Raw genomic sequence first — 27,917 nt, forward strand, 5'->3', positions numbered from 1 at the left:
CCTTCTGAAGCCTGTTTCTCTCAATTCATCAGATTCATTCTCCATCCATCTTTGATTCCTAGCTGGTGAGGAGTTGTGATCCCTTGGAGGAGGGCAGGCCTTCTGGTTTGTGGTGTTTTCATCCTTTTTGCCCTAGTTTCTTCCCATCTTAGTGGCTTTATCTACCTGTGGTCTTGGTAGTTGTTGACTTTCAGATGCAGTCTCTGAGTGGACTTCCTTTTAGTTGATGATGAAGTTATTTTTTTCTGTTTCTTAGTTTTCCTTCTAACAGGCCCCTCTGCTGAAGGATGGCTGGAGGTCCACTCCAGACCCTGCTTACCTGGGGATCACCTGTTGGGGCTGCAGAACAGTATGGGTTGCTGCTAGTTTCTTCTTCTGTTATCTTTGTCCCAGAAGGGTACCTGCCAGATGTCAGCCTGAGCTCTCCTTTATGAGGTGTCCCTTTGGGTATATGGGGGTCAGGGAGCTGCTTGAGGGGACAGTCTGTCCCTTATAGGAGCTCAAGTACTGTGCTGGGATCTCCATTGTTCTATGCAGAGATGCTGGGCAGGTGCTTTTAAGTCTGCTGCAGTGGAACTCATAACCGCCTCTTTTCCCAGTGCTCTGTCCTAGGAAGGTCAGCTTTATTTATAAGTTCCTATCATGCTGCTGCCTTTTTTCATAGATGCCCTGCCCCACATGGAGTAGTCTAGTTAGTCTGCCAGCAGAGGTGTTGCTGAGCTGCCACAGGGTCTGCCCAGCTGCTGTGTGAACTGTCTTGGTAGTGGTGGTCGCCTTTCCCCCACACTGAGCTGGACCCTCATGGGTCCAGCTGAGCTTGCTGGAAAATTCTTAATCCAGAGCATTTCAGATTGCTTGTTTTGTGGGGGTGGTACCTGCGGAGCCAGATTGCCTGGTTCCCTGTCTCTGCCCCCTCCCTTTCAGTTCAACAGGTATTCGAGGTGCCAGCTGAAATGGCTGCCCAGATTTGTGTGACTTTCTGTGCACCAAGCTGGCAGCAGCTGAAACTGCCATGCTGAAAACATGTGGCGCTTTTTGGCTCGGAATCTCCTGGTCTATGGGCAGTGAAAATTTGTTTGGAAATGTGGTAGGCAGTCACCTTCTTCATTATTCTTGCTGGTAACTGCACTCCAGAGCTGTTCCTTTCGGCCATCTTGTATTGTCCCCCTGAAAACCAATTTTTAAACAGGCTTCCTATAGCCTTTTCAGATCAAATACGCAGCTGTATTCCCTAATTGTCCTAGGAAAGCAAGTAATTATTGGGAGGTGGTTCGTTTCACTGAAAAATCCCTCCATCTTAAATATTCAAAAGATGTAGGAAACAAGCACATCTCCCAGAATGACCTCTGACATAGCCTTGGTTCTATGAAAGATTATAGGGAACAACTATAGAGAATACCTGTTAACTGCCTAATTCCATCTGAAGGCAACATTCTTAATATATTCTTCCAAGAGAAAATTTTCATATGATACAAATATTTTATTACGCATTTAACTTTTCCCAAGTGTACAGTATACACAGGTCTAGGGAAATACATTATTAGCAATGCTTTTAGGTGTCAAGGGGGAAAACTAGCTTTCAGTTTTCTACATCAAGAATAAAAAAAAAAAACTAATTACATGTTCCAGAGTTCAATCTGACAATTCTGAATTATATCATTTACACTTATAGTGCTAGAATCTAATATTTGTGTGGTTTTCAAAACTTATCCTAATCTTCTGAGCCATGAGAATTACTGCTGCAGAAAACATTCCTTGTGGTATAAAATCACAACCACAGCCAAAAGTTATCTTGCAACCAATGTTATCTTGGCCATTTTCAGAAATCATATACAATTCAATCAAGTTATCCATTGAGCAGTTTCCCTTTTGAACCTGATCAAATATTAGGTGACTTAGATTTTGCTTTCAAACATATACTTATTTCCCCACAGAAACATAATTTCTTTCAAAATGCTGTATGCATTTAAAATAGTCCTAAATACAGTAGTATTTATTTTAACCTTTACAAGTTTATAAAATAACCAAATACCTAGGACTTTGAAGACAATACAGCTTAAGCCAAATGTACCTTGTGCAAGGGAATGGAATGTCACCCTCACCAGCGGTCCAGGACTCGTGAAAGTCATTGGGTAAAGTCGTCTCCCACATAATCCACCTAGGTTAAAAAGGTAAACTCTAGTAAAAAATAAGAATGCAAAATTTAGAGCAGTTTCTATATTTTAGGCAGCACACTTAATTTAACCCACAAGTTAGGAATTGATTCTATTCTGTAAAATGAGGAAACAGGACTCCAGAACACAAGTGACTCACCCAAAGTGACAAATTAGTGGGGTGGGAAGCTAGGATCTTCACCTTGGGTCCATGTATCTGATATCCATCATAATCTACTATGTTACAGCACTTCCTGAAGTACAGTAGGTAGTAAATTATTTTATCTTTAAAATGACCGTTGTGCCCTTTTTCTCCTAGAAAAGTAACCTACTTATTAAAAATATCTCACCATGAAGATCTATGATGGAAAAAATGTCTCCCTGGAAATTTATTATTTCCCTATAATCAGTCTTCTATTGATTGCTTTGAGAACCTAAGTCAAAAAGATAGAGGGGAAAATTATAATCATAATTCTAAAATGATTCAGAGGGATGATTAAGCATGTGTGGAAAGAACCTGTGAATTTCTTAGGATCAAACTCTTCTACATTAAGAATAATTCAGTGTCATTTTGTAATATTTATTTAAATGTCACCTGCTCAGAAAGGTATCTGCTGATTGTACTACATACAACTATGTGGCACCTATATCTGAGGTACTTCTTTTCTCCTTAGTTCTTCCATCTAAGATAGCATAGATTTAACTTATTATGTATCTTTTCCCTGCTAGAATATAAGCTTGATAAGGGCAGAAAAGTTTTTTTCATTACTGCATCATCAGAACCAAGATGACTCAGTCCCTGGCCCATAGTAGGTATTTCACAAATATTTGTAGGGATGAAAGGAGGGAGTGATTAGAGCCAAGAAAGAGAAAAGAAAAAGCATTCATTGGCATTTTAAAGTATATGGTGGTGAAATGCTATGTGAAGAATGACCTAATATTTATTTGTAGCAAATAAAAGTGAATGTAACTTAAATGAATTGCTACATTTAACAGGGAGAAACAGCCTTTTACAGGAAAGAATGCTATACAACTTAAGTAAAGGATAATATTTCCATTACAGTCTTGATGTTCTGCTAGCCATAATCTGAAGGAACAGAGCAATTCCACAAGGTTCAAGCTGTTTCTAAAATTAAAGAATTCTTAGGTTGGAAAATTATAGGGCTTCCTCAGTTAATCTACAATGAAGTCAAGCATGGTTTTCAATAGGTAATAATGATAAAGTCAAGTTTCCCCAGGAAATGGGTCTCTCTGTATATGAATATAGGGTATTATAGAAGTAGTGCTATCAATGGAGAAAAAAAAGACTTATTTTTTTAAAGGAGGCAGGTATAGAGTCACTTTACCATATGAAAAAATATATTTCAGCATGATTTTAAAAGTCTTTTTTAAATTAAAGGTTCTGACCTCAGAATGGAGAATGAATTTTTAAGCATGAAAGCAACGAGATAAAATTCAAAGATCAAAGACATGTATGGATAGATTTAAACAAATTAAAAATTGTATATTAATATAATAACACAAAGGCAAATGACAATACCAAGAATAAGCATTAAAAACAAATTAATGGGCCGGGCACAGTGGCTCAAGCCTGTAATCCCAGCACTTTGGGAGGCCGAGGTGGGCGGATCACAAGGTCAAGAGATCGAGGCCATCCTGGCCAACATGGTGAAACCCCGTCTCTACCAAAAAAATACAAAAGTTAGCTGGGCTTGGTGGCATGCACCTGTAGTCCCAGCTACTCGGGAGGCCGAGGTTGCAGTGAGACGAGATTGTGCCACTGTACTCCATCCTGGCACCCAGTGACAAAGTGAGGCTCTGTCTCAAAAAATTTAAAAAAGAACAAGTTAATGATAAAGAAAAGCATTAAGGATAAACATAATGACAACATTAAGAATACACATTAAGAATAAATGTGATAAAGGAAAAACATCTTTGTATTATAAAGCAATAAAAAGAATACTCAAATTTTAAAAATAAAAGATAATGGCAATTTTTTTAAAAAACAAGCTGTACACAGTAACACATGCCAGGTATTTGGGAAACTGAGCTAGGAGAATCTTTTGAGCCTAGGAATTCAAGGCCAGCCTGGGCAACCTAGGGAGACAATATCTTAAGACAAATAAAAACAAAAGCAAAAAAGAAATTATCTCCATTAATGATTATTTTTAAAGGAAAATTCCCTATTAAATTGACATATTAGGTTTTGGGCATGGTGAAAGACGATCCTAGGCACTGCTAATGGTAGTGAAAATTAAGATAGCCTTTCTGAAGAGTAATTTAACGAAACTTTACACAAAAAAACTCAGCATAAATGTATGAAAAAGAAAATATTCCAAGTTCTTAGGTGTTGACCTCATTTTGAAATATAGAGAAAGGAACAGCTGGCAAGGTCTCTGCTCTCACGAAGCTTTCATTTTAGGTAAATGAAGATGGTTTCACAGAGAGATCAAAACTACTGATGAAATGAAAGCCAATGTAACAGACAATGACTGTGGGAAGGAATGGAAGATGCTACTTTGGACTGAAGAGCCCTCTTTGAGGAGGTGACTATTCTCTTGTTCACTTATTTATGAAGTGTCTTCAATATGTCAGGCATGCGCTAGGCACCAGGGCTTCTTGATATAAACAGGCAAAAGTTACGGCTCTCATGAAACTCACAATGTGTTAGATTCTAACCTTTTAACCCAGGATCCCAAACTTTTTGGCACCAGGAACCGGGTTTGTGTGAGACTATTTTTCCACAAACAGTGGGAGGGATGGTTTTGGGATGAAACTGTTCCATCTCAGATCATCAGGCATTAGATTCTCATAAGGAGCACATATCCTACATCCCTTGCATGTGCAGTTCACATTCCTATGAGAACCTAATGCTGCCACTAACAGGAGGCAAAGTTCAGGTGATAATGCTTGTCCGTTGCTCACGGGCGTCTGAGTTCCTAATAGGCCATAAGTTGGTACTGGGTTGGAGACCCCAGTGTTAGAAGAAGATAACTGCTCTAAGTAAAGGGAAATGAGAGGTATGGAAGCAGGGGTGTGATGCAACTTACATCAGTCATGGTTGGTTTCATTAAGAAGGTAACATTCTATCAATAATTGAAGAACATGAAGCACGAGGATGAGAAAGAGCTCTTTGAAGTGCTGGAAATAGACAGACAATGGCCCTAAGGTAAGAATGAGACGTATTGGGAGCCATGAGCTGATGGAGAAGGACTCTTCCAGGGAGTGTGAATTTTATTCCAGGTGCAAGAAGACCTGGAGCAGTTTTAATCAAGGGGGATGAAGGAGGTGATCCGATTCTAGGGGGAATATGTGCCAAGCAGATAGGCTAATTAATCATGTCACTGTGGTCTAAATTAGATTGTACAATTGTGAATGGGAGTTCATTCATGATTTGGCTGGCTGTTTGTCTGTTATTGGTGTATAGGAATGCTCGTGAAAAAAGAGCCTGGATAGCCAAGACAATCCTAAGCTAGAAGAACAAAGCTGGAGGCATAGAAACCCTAGAAGAAAACCTAGGCAATACCATTCAGGACATAGGCATGGGCAAAGATTTCATAACTAAAATACCAAAAGCAGTGGCAACAAAAGCCAAAATAGACTGATGGGATCTAATTAAATTAAAAAGCTTCTGCACAGCAAAAGAAACTATCATCAGAGTGAATAGGCAACCTACAGAATGAGAGAAAATTTTTGCAATCTAACCATCAGACAAAGGACTAATATCCAGAATCTAAAAGGAACTTAATATAAATTTACAAGAAAAAACAACCCCATCAAAAAGTGGTTGAAGGATATGAACAGAAGACATTTATGTGAACAACAAACATGAAAAAAAGCTCATCATGATTGGTCATTAGAGAAATGCAAATTAAAACCACAACAAGATGCCATCTCATGCCAGTTAGAATGGCGATCATTAAAAAGTTAGGAAACAACAGATACTAGAGAGGATGTGGAGAAGCAGGACACTGTTGGTGGGAGTGTAAATTAGTTCAACATTGTGGAAGACAATGTGGTAATTCCTCAAGGATCTAGAACTAGAAATACCATTTGGCCCAGCAATCCCATTACTAAGTATATACCCAAAGGATTATAAATCATTCTACTATAAAGACAATGCACACATGTTTATTGCAGCACTATTTACAGTAGCAAAGACTTGGACTTGGAACCAACCCAAATGTCCATTGATGATAGACTGGAAAAAGAAAGTGTGGCACATATACACCATGGAATACTCTGAAGCCATAAAAAAGGATGAGTTTATGTCCTTTGCAGGGACATGAATGAAGCTGGAAATCATCATTCTCAGCAAACTAACACAGGAACAGAAAACAAAACACCTCATGTTCTCACTCATAAGTGGGAGTTGAACAATGAGAACATGAGGACTTTGGGAGGGATAACATTAGGAGAAATACTTGCACATTTCGCACATGTATCCCAGAACTTAAAGTATAATTTTTTAAAAGAAGAAAATGTTAAGGTTGCTTGCAAGGAAAAAGCATTCCTATTACATGGATCAACATCTTGGTGGCATTATTACCAAGTCAGACTCACTCCTGATCATAAGCTGCCTACATGGACAAGACTCCTAGCACCAAGTTTATATGTCAGGAAGGATTACCTGCCATCTTTCTCTTCCTGGGTTGGTCTTCAGAAATAATTAGAACTGAGTTTCGACACACAGGAGACCCCAGGAGTGACAGATACTCAATGGTAAATTTTGCTATATTGCTTGGTGAAACTCGGAGCACCCAAGAACATTCCAGTCTTCCGCTGTAATTCAGTGGATATTGTGGAATGGGAAAAAATCCTCTGAGCTTTTCTAGGTCTGCTTCAGAGCAACAACCTGCAATTCAGAACACATAGACACCAGGCACCAACATAAACAAGGCAAAGTAAAAAACTTCTGTCATAAGACTGAAAAACCTAGGCTTGCAAGAAGAAAGTTGAGACTTTGTTTCTGTCAGTTACAAATTATTCTGTTAAAAAAATTCCATTTAATGTGCCTTATTTTCTTGAAGTAATATATTATAGGGGTAGAATTTATATCCCAATTATTTTAAATTAATTTTTAATGAATTTTTTAAGTTTCTTAGAAGATACACAGTTCCCAGCAGGTTTTCATTTCTTTCCTTCTTTGCGATGCATCTGAAGACCTGTCCTAAAAGCTTCACTAAATTAGCTGAGCTTGCTGGGGCAAATGATTACATTCATTTGAACTTGTGACTGAGGTCATGAAAAAGATCATTTGCTGGATATATTGAGATGTCTCACTTCTTCAGCTTGCTAAGTCTAAGGCCCCTTTTGGACCTTCATGACACCTGCTGCAGTTTGGATGCCAGTTTTTTCCTGACCCACTGACTCAGCAACCATCTTCTCTTACGTCCTCATCTGGGCTTCCTCTGTAACTCTCTCTTCTTCCTTATGTCTATTGCTTTGACAAAAACTTTCTGAGAAATTAAAAAGAAATATTCTATGTTCATATTTTAATGTATGTATTAGTGAATACATACATTACTATGCATGGTCTGTCCTAGAGGAATTAATACAGTAACTGAGGAGGAGGTACGTAAACATGCTTTTATTAACAGGAGAAGTGAAAAGTGGAATAAGGGAAATGAAGTGCTACAAAACTTTAGCATTCTATTCCATTGTTGGGTTCTCTGCCATTTCTTTGTTAGTCCTCTTTTTTATATGGCTACAAGAATGTAATCAGATATTTACTGTTTTGATGTAATAGTAAACTAAACTAAATGATCTTTCAGTCTATAATCTTCTCTCACTATGCCCTACCATCTGGGAATGGTGTATAAAACAAAAAAATCAAGTTGTTTTCCTGCTGAAAGCAACTAACATAGTCCAGCTTGCAAGATCTTTCCACCTGGCCCCAACCTGTCTTTCTAATCTTTTTAGTTTTTCTCCCTCTCTATAGGAATCCTCTGTGACAAATCTGACTGGAAATCACATAGAGCCATGAATTACCAACAAGTCAAGACTTTTTATAAATGGGAGTAACAATCTGAAGAAAGCATTGCCAAGATTCATTAATTCTCCAGTGTAAAAAGTAAGCGGCAGGAGTGGGTGGGTGTTAAATGTGGCATGGTCCTAACAATCTGTCACCTAAAATAATCATAGAATGAAAACAAAAGAAGACCCTTTCATATATAAAACTTTCAAAGTTATTTGGCATGCGTAACTATTTCTGAATGTATATAAAGGAGAAACAATTTCTTTGAGATGGACTCGCACTGTCATCCAGGGTGGAGTGCAATGATGCGATCTCGGCTCACTGCAGCCTCTGCCTCCTGGGTTCATGTGATTCTCCTGCCTCAGCCTCCCATGTAGCTGGGCTTACAGGCACACACCACTACACTCAGCTATTTTTGTGTATTTTTAGTAGAGACAGGGTTTCACTGTATTGGCCAGACTGGTCTCAGACTCCTGACCTTGGGACCTGCCAGCCTTGGTCTCCCAAAGTGCTGGGATTACAGGCATGAACCACTGCACCCGGCCACAATGTTCATTTTCTAACAGCCTGATTGAGATCATTCAAAAAATACATTAGATGGCACTGTCATCACCATTTATGAACCCTTATCTTGGATCAGACCCTCCTTGTTCTAAGTGCATTACATGGATTAACCTATTTAGGCACTCACTGAATTCATTCATTTAACTCAGTCCATTGAAATCAATAGTTTTTAGGATCTTGGACCCAAGTCCACTCTCTGTCTCAATCCCAAGTCCAGATTTACTGTTAACCTACTCTACATATCTTTTACTCTTTGACTCGTGTTGCCAGACAAATGGTCCTTCATCCACTCATCATTCCTGGAAGGTTTTAGCAGTCATTTTCTCCAACACTTTTGTCATAGTTCTTTCTGATTTCAATCACTATACACATGATGATTCCAGCACTGAAGTTTCCAGCTCCTCAACTTTCCTCCAATGATCTTGTCTTGCACCTGACCTCAGACACTTATCCTTATGGTCCGCCCTTAAACACTTGATCAATAGCAATAACTCGAAGCCTTCTGTAATCTCAGTTTCAGGAACCATTTTCTCCAACCACAATCTTCCATCTTTTCAGCCTCCCTTAATACCCCTTTCACCTTTTGGGACCATAATTTACCTATTCTACCACCTTACCTTTGTCCCAAACAAATCTCTCATCATTATTTCACTTCTTACCTATCCTAAATTCCAATGATCCATCATTTCAACCACTTCTTCACATACACTTTGAATTCCCTTGTTACCCTCACATACTGGGGAGCACTCCACTTTGATTAAATCCATGCTCCACCTACTCTGTACCTCTGTGTCTCCAGAGGAAAATATACAACTAAGCTAACTGGAGGCGTTCTGTTTTCTTCTCTCAATTTATGATCATTCATCTCAGGGGGCCTTTATGCTCCCCAGCAATCCTACTATATCTTTCTATTCACTATGGCATTTTCTAGAAAAACATTTCATCCTTTTTTCTCCTAAAAATCAAACTTTCTTGCACAACCCCTCCTTTCATCTGCTAAAAAAAAAAAAAAAAAAAAAGGCAATCAATCAGAAGAGAAAACCTGCATGGGTACTTCAAGATCCTGCCTTCCATCCATTAACCACAGATGAAATGTACTTTGCTCCTATCTAAGACCATCCCCTCCTTTTGGGCACTAGATCCCATCTTCTTTCCTCTACTCAAAGTCATCACTCTTGCAATTCTACTTTTTATCTTACATTTTCTTTCAACTCTTCCTAGTTGTTTACTATGGTTGAGTATATCGGGGAAGGGGAAAACGTGGGTAACAAAGGAAAGACTGACTATTTGGAAACCAAGAGTGCTAATAAAATAGAACTTCCAGCCAGGTGTGGTGGCTCATGCCTGTAATCTCAGCACTTTGGGAGGCCAAGGCAGGCAGATCATGAGGTCAGGAGATGGAGGCCATCCTGGCTAACACAGTAAAACCCTGTCTCTACTAAAAATACAGAAAATTAGCCAGCATCGTGGTGGGCACCTGTAATCCCAGCTACTCTGGAGGCTGAGGCAGGAGAATTGCTTGAACCCAGGAGACAGAAGTTGCTGTGAGCTGAGATTGCACCACTGCACTCCAGCCTGGGCAACAGAGCAGGACTCTGTCTCTAAATAAAGGAATGAATAAATAAAATAGAACTTCTATCTTTCTACAAGTCTATTACAGATTTCTAATCCTCCAATTGCTGTTTAGACTAAAAATCAAATCCTATTATCCAACAAACAGTGGGAACTGTGGAAGAATTAAGAAAAATTCTAATGCTGATGCCAGTCTTGGTCATCTTATGCCCAGATTCTTTACCTAGCAAGATACTTGCATATAGAAGGACTTTGGTTCAAGTAGAAGTAAACAGCTCAGAGTTTAAAATAATTGTATAATTCTCCAATTTTCAAGCACTTGTTCACAACCACAAGACTTTTAAAAAATCTGCAACAGGTCTAGCTTTGGGTTGGAAATGATCTCCAGCAATCATAATAATTACCCCCACTTTCAGCAAAAACTACCAACCAGAAGGAAAACACAGAGATTATACGGTTCCACAAAAAATTTAGCAAAGCTACATAGATGATGCTTTTTGCCAAATTCTTGCTGAAAGTATTAATGGGATAATGTAAACATTTATTACCTGGCCAAGATACACTGTCTGGCGAAGGTGTGGGCAGTGGCAATTGTTGTTTTAAGGTTTTGCACTTATTTGTCTGAAGTGAAGCAGGACCTGTATTTTGGGAGAACATGTTAAAAATAAAGATGAAAGCCTGAGGACAAAATATAGTTGGCATCAAAACAGCCACTACCAAAAGAAATCCAGGATTAAGGCAGCTTTGGGAAAAGTCGGTTTTACTCTAACTCTACAAATGAGAGAACTTATTTTGCAGAATCTTGCATTTTAGTGTGTTTAGTAACTAAATGAAATTCTACTCTATGGTTTTCTCTTTCATGTTAATTTATACCACACTTACTGTTCCCAAACCCACTCTAAAGAAAGAGGTATTGTTTTAGTAACATCTGAAAACAACTTACCATTGATTTTGGATTGGATCCAGTCCAAGAAGACCATCACCCTGGCAAATATACCCGGTTTCCATGGCTGGACACAGCCAGCTCCCCAGCTGACAATGCCATAGAGGACAAAGGGACCATTTTCATGTCTACATACTAGTGGTCCACCAGAGTCTCCCTGAAACACAAAGAAAACATGTTCCAGAAAACTGCTTTAATCTAAAGCTCCTGCTTTTAATTTTTAGAAGAAGAATGATTAATAATATATTTGTAATGTGTTTAATTTCTTAAAGATTTGGTCTTTGTCAATTTGCATCTTTACATAATATGTATTCACTGTTTTGCAAAAGGAAACAAAATTTATGAACAATCAGATGGTAATTGGATTCCAGGGTGAAGAAAAAGCCTAATTCACAAAATGAGAAAACAATTACTAAGTCTTCCCAGCCCCGTCAGAAGGACATAGTCTTTAAATGATATCAATTAGTAAAACTGTAATATTTAAGATTTCAAGCTACATCTTTTTAAAATAAAAATTTAATTAGAAAACTGCACAGTGCTCAAATGAATTCAACACAATAAATGGACTTTTTTTTTTTTTTTCTTTTTGAAAGTTGGGTTAGGATCATTGGGTGATAAACTCTATAGGTAATGTTTTCCCTATCACTGGTCACTCTTGACACAATCTATTCAGATCAAAGTGTAGAGTTACGACATACAGAGAAACTAGGGTGTTGATGGTGAGGTGAAAAAAACTTAGGCGTTGATTTATATCTACTAAAAGATATTCATGGCTTGGTGAGGTGGCTCACCCTTGTAATCCCAGAACTTTGGGAGGCTGAGGTGGGTGGATCATGAGGTCAGTAGTTTGAGATCAGCCTGACCAACATGGTGAAACCCCATCTCTACTAAAAATACAAAAATTAGTCGGGCATGGTGGTGCACCTGTCCAGCTACTCAGGAGGTGGAGGCAGGAGAATCACTTGAACCTGGGAGGTGGAAGTTGTGGTGAGTTGAGATGACACCACTTCACTACAGCCTGAGTGACAGAGCAAAACTATCTTTCAAAAAAAGTATTTTAATTCTAGTATTACAATTTTATTTTTGCTTACTTGCAGATTCCAAAGTTACACAATATCAAAAAATTTAAAGGCCAAGCTAATTTAACTTCCTAGGATATTAGATGTGAAAAATTTTAATTAGAGAAATAAATGATCTGTCCTATTTCACACACACAGGTAGTAGTAGCAGTAAAATCTGAGCTCATGTCGCCTGCTAAAATTCAGTGTTCTTTCCTTTCCACCAAACTGATAAATGTTTATTAATGGAGCTACCTTAAACAAGGCTAGTAGTTAGCTTATACAATTACTGAATTCAAGGAAAGACACATAGAAATTTAACTTACAGTTAATTATTTTTATGGTCTTAGATACGGCTGCTTTGGTCATGATTAAACACATTTCAAAAGGTAAAATACTACCCAGAAGCACCAAGAAGTTCATGTAGATGGAAGTGTCTCTCTTTAATATTCCTCTCAATATTTGCATTGTTTAAATGGACAAATTATAAGCAGAAAGACATTTTGAAGAAAACAGTGGTACTGTTATTAAGGGAACCAAACTATGTACATCACACATAATCATCTATTAATTAGCACTAACATCTACATGTCTCTTCAGGTTCAATGTGAAAATCAATGGCAGCACAATACGTGCCCTTGTTTATGTCTATTACACTATTTACAACATGTGCCCATTTGACGGTAAGCACTGCATCTTATTCAACTTTGTATCCCAGGAAACCTACCACAATATGCAGCCCATAATACATGCTAAGTAAAGGTTTGCTTAATTTACAGTGAAATTTTATAAACTATATGCATCAAAGCAAGCCTTAATACATAGGATTTTCATTTTTTATTAGAGTAGGCTTTCCAATTTTTAATCAGGTCTTTTGTAGGAAGTGAATGGACACAAATGTATTTAGGACCAAACTAAGTCCTTTGTCTTCTTATAAGATAAATTATGTTGATGGAACACATTTGAAACATCTTTTTATATAAAGAATTTAACAGAAGAAACCTTAAGTTGGGAAAAAAACACATTACTGTATTTCCTTTTTCCCAACTTAAGGTTTCTTCTGTTAAATTCTGTAATGTAGAACAATTATCATTTCTTCTGGGCCTAATTTTTTCACATAATGATTATACTTAAGACCCCCTTCCAGTTGGACAATTGTCTGATATATCTAGGCAAGTGTTTTGTTTTTTTTTAATCATTGATTTTTTTCAGTACCAACATATAGCCAATACATAATTTTTCAGGCAATTACAAACATTCCATAATACAGGAAACCTGTCTAGTTTATCTTTTTTTGCTTATCATATGGTGTAGCCCATGGTAAATATTCAGCAAACAAATGAACATTCTTTATTAAAAAATTATTCAATGCTGTGAGCCAGACATACCAAGTAAGACAGAGTATAAGCAAATAAGATGGTAACAGTAGCTATAAAGGAAATACTCGAGTGAATGTAGAGAATAAAGGTAGGTATATATTTGTCTTACATGTGCATGTATGTGTATGCAGTTTCAATAACAGTTGAGCTATACATAAAGGATGACAAGGAGCCAGCTTTCCAAAAACCTGGATGAACATTTTATGAAAAAGATATATCTTGGCTAAGTCTCTAAGACAGTCAAGACATGGCCAGTTGGGAGGTTAGAAAGCAACCAATGTGGCTGAGGACATATATTATTCTGTGAAGACAGAGATCTATGACTTTGCAGATGAAAAGAAGTTAGAAAAAATAGTAATGACATTCTTCAAAGAAATAGAAAAAATAATCATAAAATTTATATGGGACTACAAAAGACTCAGAATAGCCAAGCCGTCCTGAACAAAAAGAACAGAATTGGAAGAATCACATTACCTGACTTCAAATTATACTACAAAGCTATAGTAATCAAAACAGTACAGTACTGGCATAAAAACAGACTTGTAGAACAGTGGAATAGAGTAGAAAACCCAGAAATAAATCCATACATCTACAGTGAACTCATTTTTTGTCAAAGGTACCAAAAAATACACTGGGGAAAGGACAGTTGCTTCGATAAATGGTGCTGGGAAAACCAGATATCCTTATACAGAAGAATGAAAGTAGACCCCTATTTCTCACCATTTGCAAAAATCAAATCAAAATGGATTAAAGGCTCAAATCTCAATACCTCAAACTATGAAACTAATAAAAGAAAACATTGAGGAAACTTTCCAGGACATTGAACTGGACAAAGATTTCTTTAGTAATACCTCACAGGCACAGGTAACCAAAGAAAAAATGGACAAATGGGATCATATGTTAAAAAGCTTCTGCACTGCAAAGGAAACAAAGCCAAAAGACAACCTTTCTACAAAGTACTCATCTGACAAGAGATTAATAACCAGAATACATAAGGAGCTCAAATAACTCTATAGAAAAATCTAATAATCTGATTTTAATAATGGACGAAAACTCTGAATAGACATTTCTCAAAAGAAGACGTACAAATTGCAAACCGGTATATGAAAAGATGCCCAACATCATTGATGGGAGAAATGCAAATCAAAACTATGTTGAGATATTTTCTCACCTCAGTTAAAATGGCTTTTATCCAAAAGACAGGCAATAACAAATGCTTACAAGGATATGGAAAAAAAGAGAACCCATGTATACTATTGATGAGAATGTCAATTAGTACAACCACTATAGAGAATAATGTGGACTTTCCTCAAAAACTAATATAAATACAATTGATATAAAAATCCTACTCCTAGGTATATGCCCAAGAGAAAGGAAATCAAGATACTGAAAAGTTATCTGCACCCCCATGTTTATTGCAACACTATTCACAATGGCCAAGATTTGGAAGCAGCCTAAGTATCCCTCAACAGATAAACATAAAGAAAATGTGGTGCATATACACAATGGAGTACTACTCAGCCATACACAAGAATGAGATCCTATCATTTCCAACAACATGGATGGAGCTGGAGGTCATTATGTGAAGTGAAATAAGCCCAGCACAGAAAGACAAACTTCGCATGTTGTCATTTACTTGTGGGAGCCAAAAACCAAAACAATATAGCTCATGGAGATAGAGTAGAGAAAAACGGTTTCCAGAGGCTGGGAAGTGTAGTGGGTGAGTATAGGGAAGTGGGGATGATTAATGGGTACAAAAAAAAAATAGAATTAAAAAATCTAGTATTTGATAGCAAAACAGGGTAACTATAGCCTATAATAATTTAATTGCACATTTAAAAATAAAATAGTATGATTAGATTGTCTGTAATACAAATGATAGATACACCATTTACTCTATGTGATTATTATTCCTTGTACAGCTGTATGAAAATCTCATGTCCCCTAAAAATATATACACCTACTATATACCCACACAATTAAAAATTAAAAAAGAAACTAGAATAAAAAATCTGAAATCCAGTTAGCAAAGAACAGCAGGATACTACATTGCATATCTGAAAACAGCACGTCTCTGCATTCCAGTATTATTATGCCTATCTTCCTGAATGAGAAGGCACATTAGCAGGTCTATTATCTATAAGGATACACAAGAGAATAAACATCAATTACCTGACAGAAATATTAGAGACTATTTTACCAAAGCAAGTTTCTAAAGTCACCCTTTTAGTAACTCACTGTACTTTGTAATAGAAAGCTAGTCATATTAATTAGAATCTCAGCTTCTAGTTTTCTTCCCATATATGGGCAGTAAATTTGGTCATGCTGCAGCCAAAGTGACAGTTGTATATAACTGAGAAAATAAGTGACAACTGAGATCATGATATTGAGGTCGCCCCTGACATCAACCTTTCTAAGACCGTCTCAAATTCTTTTTCTTTCCACACAAACAGTTCACACTGTAATGTTAGTTGCTGTCAAATATGTAAAAGACAACAGACTTAGTTGTGATTTTCTTGTTGAAGAAAGAAAAGCCATCCCTCAAATCCTGCAATGGCCTAAAGGGAAGAATTAACACATTAGTTCAGACTACTTTTGTGATTTTTATCAGATAACATTTACGTACTCTAGCAGACAGCAGGAGTGGGCTTCCTATATTCCTCAGATCTTCCAGCCCATGTGCTGGCTCTGTGCCTACGATCTTCCCTGTTCTCAACTTCACCCATGAGGCAACCCCAAAGTATGGGAAATCCTAAGGGATTAACTGCCCCTCCCACAGCAGCCCTCAAACTATGGCTCCAGGGAAGGAAGTACCTAAATATTCCAGCTCCCTCGCCCCTCAGATAGATAAATTGAACACGTGTACTTGGCATCACTGCCCTGAGTTTCCTGTAGGATTAGGCTTTAGGCTCTCTCTATTGCAGACGGCTTAATAATGCATCATAGATGGGCTGCCTTCCTTTCCCTGTACCCTCTCCTCTCTTTCCTACCAGTGATTATCTATGATTCCTAAAACACACCATTGTACCTGAATCCTTGTCTCAGGGACTGCTTCTGTGGAATGCAGATGAAGATATTCAAAATTAAAACAGAATGTAAGCAATGCTTGACACCATAAAAGTAAGGGGTTAATGACAATAAACTTATATTCCGTGTTAAAGGGGACATCATCCACTCTCTCATATTTGCACATGGAAGGACATCCACCTAGATTAATGCACAGTTGTTTCTCCCTCATGGAGGTGAAACTTATTGCTTCATGTTTCTTGACTGATTGATGGGGAAAACTACTGAAAAGCTGCAGAAACTAAAGATTTGTTCTTTCTTTCCTCTCTACCCCAGAACAATGGGAGTGATAAGTCTGGGGGGTTTTGGCTGCCCTATGGACCCAAACTTTCCCTTAGGTGGGTAGCCCCAAATTCAAACCAGGGATGAGAGGTAGGCACACAGAGTGTTAGAAACTCTTAGCTTGTTTGTATATCTACAGACACATTCCTCCATTGACTTTGTGAACATTAAAGCTGGCATTCTACAATCTGTTCATTCCTATTCTTGTTCTTAGTTGATTAGGAACTTGCCATTATCAAGCTTATCCAATGGACATCTTTGTGATTATTTTAATTTGTGGTGGAAAATTAAGAGAGTACAGAGATTACTGATATTTTAACCTGATAAAACTTTTAAGTCATAAGTAGGACACATAAGTTTAGAACTTTTATCTCTTTTTCCTTTTCTCAAAGCCTTAATTATACCTGAACACATCTTACCTCGCTCAGTCTTGCTTACAGGCTCTGCCATTTCCTACCTTCTTGCCAGCTCCTCTATGAAGCCACTGTCCTTTCTCCTTTCTCACTTTACAGCTGCTTCTGGCCACTCTCTGACATCTCAGCAAATTTGGGTTAATTCACTTATGCTTTCTGTTGCCCCACTGGTCTTCACGCAGGGATGTGATATTTGAAGTACAGGACAAGTTGGTGGCTTCGGCAGTGGTTTCTCAAGTCTACAGACACTCTCCAGCAGACGGCAATTTTCTGCCTTCCTGTATAAAACCAAAATCCTCTCACCTGACAGAAATCTTTCTCTCCAGATGTGGCAAAGCCAGCACAGATCATATTCTCTGTGATCCCTCCTGGATGCGCAGAATAGTAAGTGTATTCACAGAGCTTGCTTTCTAACACATGCACTCGAATCTGCTGTAGGCGACTTGCTAGGCCACCATCTAATGAAGCAACATTCAGAGAGAGCTCAGTGAAGTAAGCAGCAAGGGATGTTAGAAATGTATTTAAGTTCAGACTTAGCTCTGTCCCAGCATAACTGCAGTCATTCAGTTTGGCCTGAGCTGATGTAGCATACTTAATTTAAAAAACACAAGTGTTTTATGTAACATGTCTTCATTTCCAGATTTGGTATTTTTGTAGAGAGAGGCCATTGGCAGGAGAATAAAACCAGAAACACTTTTTTTCTAGCTTATTTTCAATTTAAATGTTAATATATCAAATATTTCTGCATAAGAATTCAGGAAGAGAAATTCGGCAAGATATGAATTTGTGCTATATATGACATACAATTATAAATATATGGTTATATATTTACATAAATAAATACTTGCTTGCTTATGATTTCCTAATATAAACAAAAATCATAATCCTGTTTTTCTTCTACCATCATTGAAGCCTAATTGCACCTCCAGTTTATGATAACATGAAATAATTCCTTTTCATAATTGATCCTTAGGCAGGCCTGTGTTAACATGTAGTTTTCATGACCATTCTATCATTTTAGATTTATGGCCAATTTTTTTAAGTTTAATATTTTATAGCCCTATACCTTTTAGGGCAGTATTAATAACAAGTACTTTAAATTTATATAGTACCTTAATATTTATGAATAATTTTATTCTAACCTAATATAGTAATATAACAACATTTTTCATATGTGAGGTCAGGTTAATCACAGTGATCTCACATATGAAAAAGCCAGACCTCTGAAAATTTGATCTCACAGCTCTTACGGTACAGAACTAGGCTCAAGCCTAAGTTCAAATCTAAATCTCACATTCTTCTTAATATACTAAAACTCCTCTTCTCAGGGACCATCTCCCTTAGTGTGGCTGACCATATCCCAAAAAATTAACATTCATTTCCTCTCCTAGTTGGAAAGAATAAATCCATCTTTTATAAGACTAACCACCTCTCAGTTGCCTGGTAGTCATGGAATTAATAAAAGTCAAAGATGTTAGAGAGCAGGCACATTTATTCAAGGGCTTTGAAACCAGCAGGCCAAACAATGTTTACTGAATGGCATGTATGCTTCTAGCCCTGGGAAGAGAGTGGCCAATGACAGCCTCCAAGAGGCTCTCAGTCTAGTGGGCGAATGTAGAAGATGACTGCATGAAATCATGCCAAGTACATTAACATGCAATGATAGGATAAAACCACGTAGTGCAGAATGCAATGGGAGGCCCATCCTCCTGCAGCAGCATGGGCCAAGAAAGGAAGTGATATTTTGGATCAAAAGCAGGCAGCTGTGACAAGATTGTAATAAGCATGTTCCAAGTAGGAGGACACAAAATGGGGAACTTCAGAAAGCAAAACAAGCTTGGTGTTAAGGAGAAAGAAGAAAAGCTACGGTATTTGAAGGTTAACCAGAAGAACAGAAGAGGGAAATTATGTGGTAGAGGTAAGTGGAGAGGCCCAATCACACAGAGATTTCCAAGCTAGGCTAAGGAGTTCAGATTTGATTGTAAATATAATGAAAAGCTATTAAGGAATGATTATAAGCTGATTTTAAATCATGTGATTTATAATCACATAATTATAAATTATGTGATTATGTGCTGATCTTAAATCCTCGCTTTGATATTTGTTAGTTACGGGATCTTAGCAAGTTACTTAAATCTTTGGGTTGCAACCTTCTCATTTGTAAAATGGGGATGATAAAAGCTCCTCATCTGTTGGGTGTGAAGGTTTTTATGAAAGTGTTATTTGGCTTCACATAGCACAGTAAGCTATGAATATCAACACTGTAAGCAGTCAAATATAAATTCCCTCCCCATTCAAGCTCACAGATTCCAAATACATGACATATAGAAAGAAAATATATAAAGAAAATAATCTTATATGGTATAAGAAGCAAAAGACAAATGTCAACCATTCATATCTTTCAGTGTTTTACTAAGCCTTTAAGAATTCTATACCATAGCCAGGGGTGAGCACACGACAGCCAGTGGATAAATTCTGTGCCACCCCCAAACACAGGCACAATCCATGAAATAAGAATGGTTTATACATTTTAAAAATCCAAAGAATGATATTTCACGACAATGAAATTTTATTTATAAAGTTCTATTGGAACCCATTCTGTTACATATTGCCAATGGCTGCTTTATGCTGTAACAGTAGAGTTGAATAGTTGTGACAGAGACCAGATAACCTGCAAAGCCTAAAAGGATTATTATCTGGCCCATTACAGTAAAGGTTTGTCGACCACTAATCTGGCCTACTTATAATCCAAGTTACCCTGAAGGAAAAGTTTTAAACAACTCATTCTCAATTTATTTGCTTATCTATTATAGCTAAATAAAACATTGTCTCTATCTTCTAGAAAGAAGAGGGGATGAAGCGGATGCTGCTTAATATTATTTACATGACTTAGTTTCAAAAATAACTGGCATTAATGTTTGGGCGACAAAAAATGCTTACCTCTGCTGATGCTTCCCCAACCGGTGACAGCACAGATCTTGGAGGAAAACGGAGGCTCTGTGCTGTCTGGGAGACATATTGGCCTCACTGCCGAGTTGTACTCTAGAGGAGAGCTTAGCTGTACTAGGGCAATGTCAGAGTCATAACTTAGTACGTTGAAGTCTTCATGCACTATTATGTGTTTGGCCCTTCTCACCTGCATCAGTGGCAAGCAAGCAAATTCCAAGATGAGAAAGTCCAAGAACCCAGCTACTTCCTTGTTGATGGTACAAAATAATTCTAAATCTCTGCACTTACATACATCAGCAACAAAGAAGACTTTGTATTATAAAAGAGCAATCCTGATTTATAATTTGCAGGAGGCTTTGAACCACCTTCTGGATAATAGTGGCACTGGAGAAACAAAGCTTTGGAAACCTGTGTCCATGGGCGTAAATTTGCAATTCTGACCTACTTTGTGTAATTCTCAAGTGAAAGTGTAATCTCCAGTTGCATCTTTAAATGTGGATAAAAACAATAAGTGTAAAAGCGTCCTGGGAGATTAACTAATTACATATTTTAGCTAAAGGTATTGCTTGGCATGTGAGAACACTTAGAGTACAGGCAGAATGACCTATAAAAACATTCTTTTTACCTGCTCAGTTGATTCCTTCAGGGTTCTGTCATGGTCCCCAGCAATAATAGTCCAGGAGAATGGATTATTCCTCCTGGAGACAGAAGAACAGAAAAAGTTTGACATGAAAACCGTTTGTATTAGTTGGTTCTCACACTGCTATAAAGGACTACCTGAGACTGGGTAATTTATGAAGAAAAGAGGTTTAATTGACTCACAGTTCCACATGGCTGGGGAGGCCTCAGGAAACTTACAATCATGGCTGAAGGCAAAGAGGAAGCAAACATGTCTTATCACAGCAAAGCAGGAGACAGAGAGAGAGAGCAAAGGAAGCCACATACTTTTTAACCATCAGATCTTTTGAGAACTCACTATCATGAGAATAGCATGGGGAAACCACCCTACCAACACCTGGTCCTACTAACATGGACCATTCAGTTCAGCAAGGCAACAGTCCCCTGTTCGATTGCCTCTGCAATCTCCCTACCAGGGAAGCCACATCGTGCTTTCTGATCTATGTAACGAGGAGCTCTCAATCATGTATCCTGCCCCTTTCTTTTGGCCATAAAGTGTCATTGGAGACCTTACCAAATATCAGCAAAGGCTTTTTTAGGTTGAGGAGGAAAAATGAAAACAAAAATATTTTAATGAAATATGCTTTAAATGAAAATAAAGCTTATTTTAATTTCACAGTGATGTTATGAACACATTAAAAAGAATTATGTCTGTGACAAAGTAGCTTCTGGTCTATATTTCACTGCTCAAAATTGCCAGATTATGATCTCACTGGGTCATGTCTCAGATTTTCATCTTTTATTAAATCAGAATTATGAAACCAAAGTTAAAAAGGATTTATCAGTTTAAAAATTGGCAAAACTCAACTATTGCATTAGAAATCAGAATGCTGATTACTTTTAGGGGAGTGGTGACTGGAAGAGGCACGAGAGTGGCTGTTGGGTACAAGTATTTTGTTTCTCGAACTGGGTGTTGGTTACATGGGTGTTCATTTTGTAAAAAGTTCTGTATACTTGATATACTTCAAAATGATGTTAAAAAGTTTGAATAAATTATCCATTAATTTACCATATCAAGATCTCTAGCTGAAAAAGTGTCTGAGGGAAGAAACCCTCTACTGCCACCAATATACCATCACTTCTACTTGGAGACTAATTATTCCATTTTTTTTTTAAGACTGTTTCTTCAGGAAAAGTAAAGTTACTGAAATTATATTTCAGTATACCTTTTTCAAAGGTAAAGTTTTTTGTGTGTGTGTACACATTTAGTTTTATTGTAACAAGCAACTTGTACACTTTCAATATTTAAAACTGAGCATCATCTTTCCTTTCCAGTGAAACAAAAAAAAATTTAAAAATGAACAGGAACAAAATTTGAATAGAGAATGTCAATTCCAAATAAGATCCCTCAGGTTCTGCTGATTGAGTGGCTGGGCTCAAGTCATCATTAGGAGAGAATTTATTTTAAAAGTGTCATATTAAACTGCAAGGATGTCTGTCAAACATCACAATTAAACACACCAAGAGAAAAGCCATGTTGTCAAAATGCGCACTTAACCCACCCAAGCATCTCAAACTCACCCTTTGCTGACCTTCTATAGCCCCATTTTTTTAAAGGTTTTTTTTTTTTTCTTTTTTTAAACAAGGGAAAGTAGACAGATACATGTTGGTAAATGCTAACTGTCCATATTCACATAGAGATACAGTATACTCTCTGAGCCTAATATCCAGAGAAAGGAGGAAAAAAGCTAGAATTCTATGCATTACTACACAGGGGCCTACCATCCTCCAGCTTCCAGCAGAGTGAAGGGAGCAGGTTTTTCTTTTTTCCCCACAGAGCTTGGTGGTGTTGATTCCATGGAGTTTTTGTTCAGACAGGAAGGGATAAAAATGAATTTTGAACAGAAAGTGGTAGACACTCTTTTCCCATTGTATTCTGCTCAAGATATTTCCCCCAAAATAAGTTGAGAACCATAGTGTAGAGAAAACAGACCTCAAAAACAGGGTGATTGAGCACAAGAGGGGAAAAAAAAAAAGACTGCAACTTGCTCCCAGGGACCAGAGAAAATTTAGGTAAAGATTTTTAATACATGTAGGCACCTTCTCCCAAGTCATAACCATGCTCATTTCAATTCCTTGCATGAGGGTTTGACTTACTCATGTGTTTCAATATGCCTTTATTAAGGGAGCTAACTCAAGTGAAGTGCTTGGCAAGTACCTGGTAGATGGTAATGACTCCATAATGGTAGCCATTATAATTCTTATTATCTGCTATGCATGCCAATGGAAGGATTAAACTTTTTCAAAGTCACCCTCTAAATAATTACTTCATAGTGAAGAAACTTACTTCTTAAATCTACTCCACATCTTTATATAAAAGATAATGTATACAATGCAATGAAGTTACAAAAATGATGGTAGGGTTGATAATGTAGACCACAGTTTCTTGTAATGTTTTACATGTACAGTCATCAAATATCCTTCAGTTTAATGGAGAACCATGACAAAGCCACATACACTTTATGACACCACAAAGCTTGAGATTTTTACAACAGTGGGAAAATAGCTCAAGGTATCAAATGATAGATTTCTTTACCTTTTCTTCCCACCTCTCCCATATAAAATTTCATCTTTTATAGCCTTAAGGTCTTATCTCCAACCCAACAATGGGGCATGTGTCACTTACTGCTATGGAATAAGAGCCACCTGACTTTGTTAGAGAAAGAGTCACTGAAGTTTAAGTAGCTGATTTAAGTTTTAGAAAGAGATATGTAATAACTGCAGAATGAGCTTGGTTTCCTAAAGTAAGTTAAAAGTCCCAGTGAGCACAAAAACCTATGTGGAATTAACAAGATAAGAACATCAGATTTTCCTAAGTGTGGAACACCACCACCAGGAATTTCTCAGGCCCTGCGCCAGACTTAAAGAATCAGAAACTCGAGATTAGATCAAAGATGGCTGACCAGGAACAGCTCAGGATTGCAGGTCCCAGTGAATGTGCAGAGGGTGAGTGGATGGCGCATTTCCAGACAGATTTTTATTGCCCACAGACCAGGAGATTCCCAGGTGGAGGAGCCCCATGGATTGCCAGCATGACTGTTTTTGCTGGCGCAGCTGTTTTGGCCAGCGCAGCTGCTTTCCTGAGCGGCAGTTTCTCCATACAAAATACACTGGACCAGGTACCCTTTTAGCTGGCGATTGGAACTCCCTGCACAGGAAATCACACAGATCCCGGCACCTTTTCAACAGGCAACTGGAACACCTGGGAGAGAGTCGACCATTCAACTAANTTGGAACTCCCTGCACAGGAAATCACACAGATCCCGGCACCTTTTCAACAGGCAACTGGAACACCTGGGAGAGAGTCGACCATTCAACTAAAAAAAAAAAAAAAGGCTCTGAGGCAGGGAGCCAGGCGATCAGTCTTGGCTGGTCCCACCCCCACAAAAAAAACCAAAAAAAACCAGCAATTGGAAATGCCCTGGATTGAGAGTTTCACAGCAAGCACAGTTGAACCCAGGACAGTCAAGCTCTGTGGGGGAGGGGCGTCCACCATTACCAAGGCACTCCACCACTACGGAGGTAGTCCGCCATTGCTGAGGCACCCCGCCATTGCTGAGGCAACCTGCCATTACAGAGAGAGTCTGCGATTGCAGAGGTGGGCCACCATTGCCAAGGCAGTTCTAACTACACCCATATAAACAGGACTGCAGGGAAGTTCACATGGCAGCAGGGCAGAGCCCACAGCAGCTCAGCAAAGCCTCTGCAGGCAGACAGTGACTAGGCTGCCTCAATGCTGGGCAGGAAAGCCCTGAAAAAAAAGGCAGCAGCACAATGGAAACTCATAAATAAAGCCCTAACTCCCTGGGACAGAGCACCTGGGGAAAAAAAAGGGGGGAGTTTATGAGTTCTGCTGCAGCAGACCTAAATGTACCTGCCTAGCAGCTCTGAATGAACAATAGAGCTCACAGCTCAGCATTTGAGCTCCTATAAAGGACAGAGTGTCTGCTCAAGCAGCTTCCTGACCCCCGTATATCCTAAGAGTCACCTCATAAAGGAGATATCAGACTGATTTGGCGGGTATCCTTCTGGGACAAAGCAGAAGAAGTAACTGGTAGCAACCCTTACTGTTCTGTAATTGCTGCAGGTGATCCCCAGGCAAGCAGGGACTGGAGTGGACCTCAGCAGTCCTACAGCAGAGGGGCCAGACTGTTAGAAGGAAAACTAAGAAACAGAAATCACTTCATCATCAACAAACTGGACATCCACTCAGAGACCCAATCTGAAAGTCAGCAACTACAAAGACAACAGGTGGATAAATCCACAAAGATGGGAAGAAACCAGCACAAAAAGGATGAAAACACCCAAAACCAGAACACCTCTCCTCCTCCAAGAGATCACAACTCCTCACCAGCAAGGGAACAAGGTTGGATGGAGAATGAATGTGATGAAATGACAGAATCAGGCTTCAGAAGGTGGGTAATAAGAAACTTCTGTGAGCTAAAAGAACATGTTCTAATGCAATGCAAAGAAACTAAGAACTTGAAAAAAGATTTGACAAAATGCTAACGAGAATGGACAAAATAGAAAGGAATATAAGGGAATTGATGGAGCTGAAAAACACAACACGAGACTTCCCAAACCATGCACAAGTTTCAACAGCCGAATTGACCAAGCAGAAGAAAGAATATCAAAGATAGAAGATCAACTCAATGAAATAAAATGAGAAGGCAAGAATAGAGAAAAAAGGGTAAAAAGGAATGAACAAAGTCTCCAAGAAATGTGGGACAATTTGAAAAGACCTAATGTACGTTTGATAGGTGTGCCTGAGTGTGACAAAGAGAATGAATCCAAGCTGGAAAATACTCTTCAGGATATTATCCAGGAAAACTTCCCCAAACTAGCAAGGCAGGCCAATATTCAAGTCCAGGAAACACAGAGAACACCACAAAGATATTCCTCAAGAAGAGCAACCCCAAGGCATATAATCATCAGATTCACCAGGGTTCAAATGAAAGAGAAAATGCCAAGGGCAGCCAGAGAGAAAGGTCGGGTTACCCACAAAGGGAAGCCCATGAGACTCACAGCAGATCTCTCATCAGAAACCCTACAAGCCAGAAGAGAATGGGGGCCAATATTCAACAACCTTAAAGAAAAGAACTTTCAACCCACAATTTCATATCCAGCCAAACTAAGCTTCATAAGTGAAGGAAATATAAAATCGTTTGTGAAAAAACAAGTACTCAGAAATTTCATCACCACCAGGCCTGCTTTACAAGAGCTCCTGAAAGAGGCTCTACACATATAAAGAAACAACCAGAACGAGTCACTCCAAAAACATACCAAATGGTAAAGAGTATCAACAAAATGAAGAATCTGCATCAACTAATGGGCAAAACAGCCAGATAGCATCAAAATGGCAATATCAAATTCACACATAACAATATTAACTCTAAATGTAAATGGACTAAATGCCCCAAACAAAAGACGCAGACTGGCAAATTGAATAAAAAGCCAAAAGCCATTGGTGTGCTGTATCCAGGAAACCCATCTCACATGCAAGGATACACAAAGGCTCAAAATAAAGGAATGGAGGAAGATTTACCAAGCAAATGGAGAGCAAAAAAAAGCAAGAGTTGTAATTCTCATCTCTGATAAAATAAGCTTTAAAGCAACATAAATCAAAAGAGACAAAGAAGGACATTACATAATGGTAAAAGGATCAATGCAACAAGAAGAGCTAATGATCCTAAATATATACGCACCCAATACAGGAGCACCCAGATACATAAGGCAAGTTCTTAATGACTTACAAAGAGACTTAGACTCCCACACAATAATAGTGGGAGACTTTAACACCCTGTTGTCAATATTAGACAGATCAACTAGACAAAAAATGAACAAGGATATCCAGGACTTGAACTCAGACCTGGAACAAGCAAACCTAATAGACATTTACAGAACTCTCCACCCAAAATCCACAGAATATACATTCTTCTCAGCACCACATCACGCCTACTCTAAAATTGACCACATAATTGGAAGGAAATCACTCCTCAGCAAATACAAAAGAATGGAATTCATAACAAACAGTCTCTCAGACCACAGTGCAATTAAGTTAGAACTCAGAATGCAGAAACTAACACAGAACCGCACTGCTTCATGGAAACTGAACAAGTGGCTCTTGAATGTTGAGTAGATAAACAATGAAATGAAGGCAGAAATAAAGATGTTCTGCAAAACCAACGAGAATGAAGACACAACATACCAGAATCTCTGGGACACATTTAAAACAGTCTCTAGCAGAAAATATATAGCAATAAGTGCCCACATGAGAAGCAAAGAGAGATCTAAAATTGACACCCTATTGTCAAAATTGAAAGAGCTAGAGGAGCAAGATCAAAAAACTCAAAAGCTAGCAGAAGAAAGAAATAACTAAGATCAGAGCAGAACTGAAAGCGATAGATACACAAAAAAAAACCCTTCCAAAAATCGATACATTCAGCAGCTGGTTTTTTGAAAAGATCTACAAAATAGACCACTAGACAGATTAATAAAAAAGAGAGAATAACCAAATAGATGCAATAAAAAATAATAAAGGGGATATCACCACAGATTCCACAGAAATGCAAACCATCATCAGAGATTATTACAAACAACTCTATGCACATAAACCAGTAAACCTGGAAGAAATGGATAAACTCCTGGACACTTGCCTCTGCCCAAGCCTAAACCAGGAAGAAGTTGAAACCCTGAATAGGCCCATAACAAGGTCTGAAGTAGAGGCAGCAATTAAGAGCTTACCACCCAAAAAAAGCCCAGGTCCAGATGGGTTCACAGCCAAATTCTACCAGACATATAAAGAGGAGCTGGTACCATTCCTTCTGAAACTATTCCAAATAATCCAAAAAGAGGGAATCCTTCCCAAATCATTTTATGAGAC

At 38.2% G+C, this 27,917-nt stretch overlaps 1 protein-coding gene across 1 annotated transcript in view; it reads right to left on the reverse strand.

Moving 5' to 3' along the window:
* OVCH1 (ovochymase 1) overlaps positions 1-27,917 on the reverse strand; it is a gene marked incomplete at its 3' end in the record, with an annotated part of 82,113 nt that overhangs the window by 8,787 nt on the left and 45,409 nt on the right. Inside the window, exons 17-23 of the mRNA XM_037735691.1 lie at positions 20,982-21,054; positions 20,348-20,543; positions 17,711-17,865; positions 11,210-11,366; positions 10,815-10,904; positions 6,784-7,008; positions 2,033-2,158 (exon numbers count right to left, since the gene is read on the reverse strand). Of these exons, the coding sequence (XP_037591619.1) occupies positions 2,033-2,158; positions 6,784-7,008; positions 10,815-10,904; positions 11,210-11,366; positions 17,711-17,865; positions 20,348-20,543; positions 20,982-21,054 (1,022 nt within the window). The remainder of the gene's footprint in view (positions 1-2,032; positions 2,159-6,783; positions 7,009-10,814; positions 10,905-11,209; positions 11,367-17,710; positions 17,866-20,347; positions 20,544-20,981; positions 21,055-27,917) is intronic.

Source organism: Cebus imitator, unplaced genomic scaffold (assembly GCF_001604975.1).
Source record: "Cebus imitator isolate Cc_AM_T3 unplaced genomic scaffold, Cebus_imitator-1.0 Scaffold914, whole genome shotgun sequence".
Taxonomy (NCBI): domain Eukaryota; kingdom Metazoa; phylum Chordata; class Mammalia; order Primates; family Cebidae; genus Cebus; species Cebus imitator.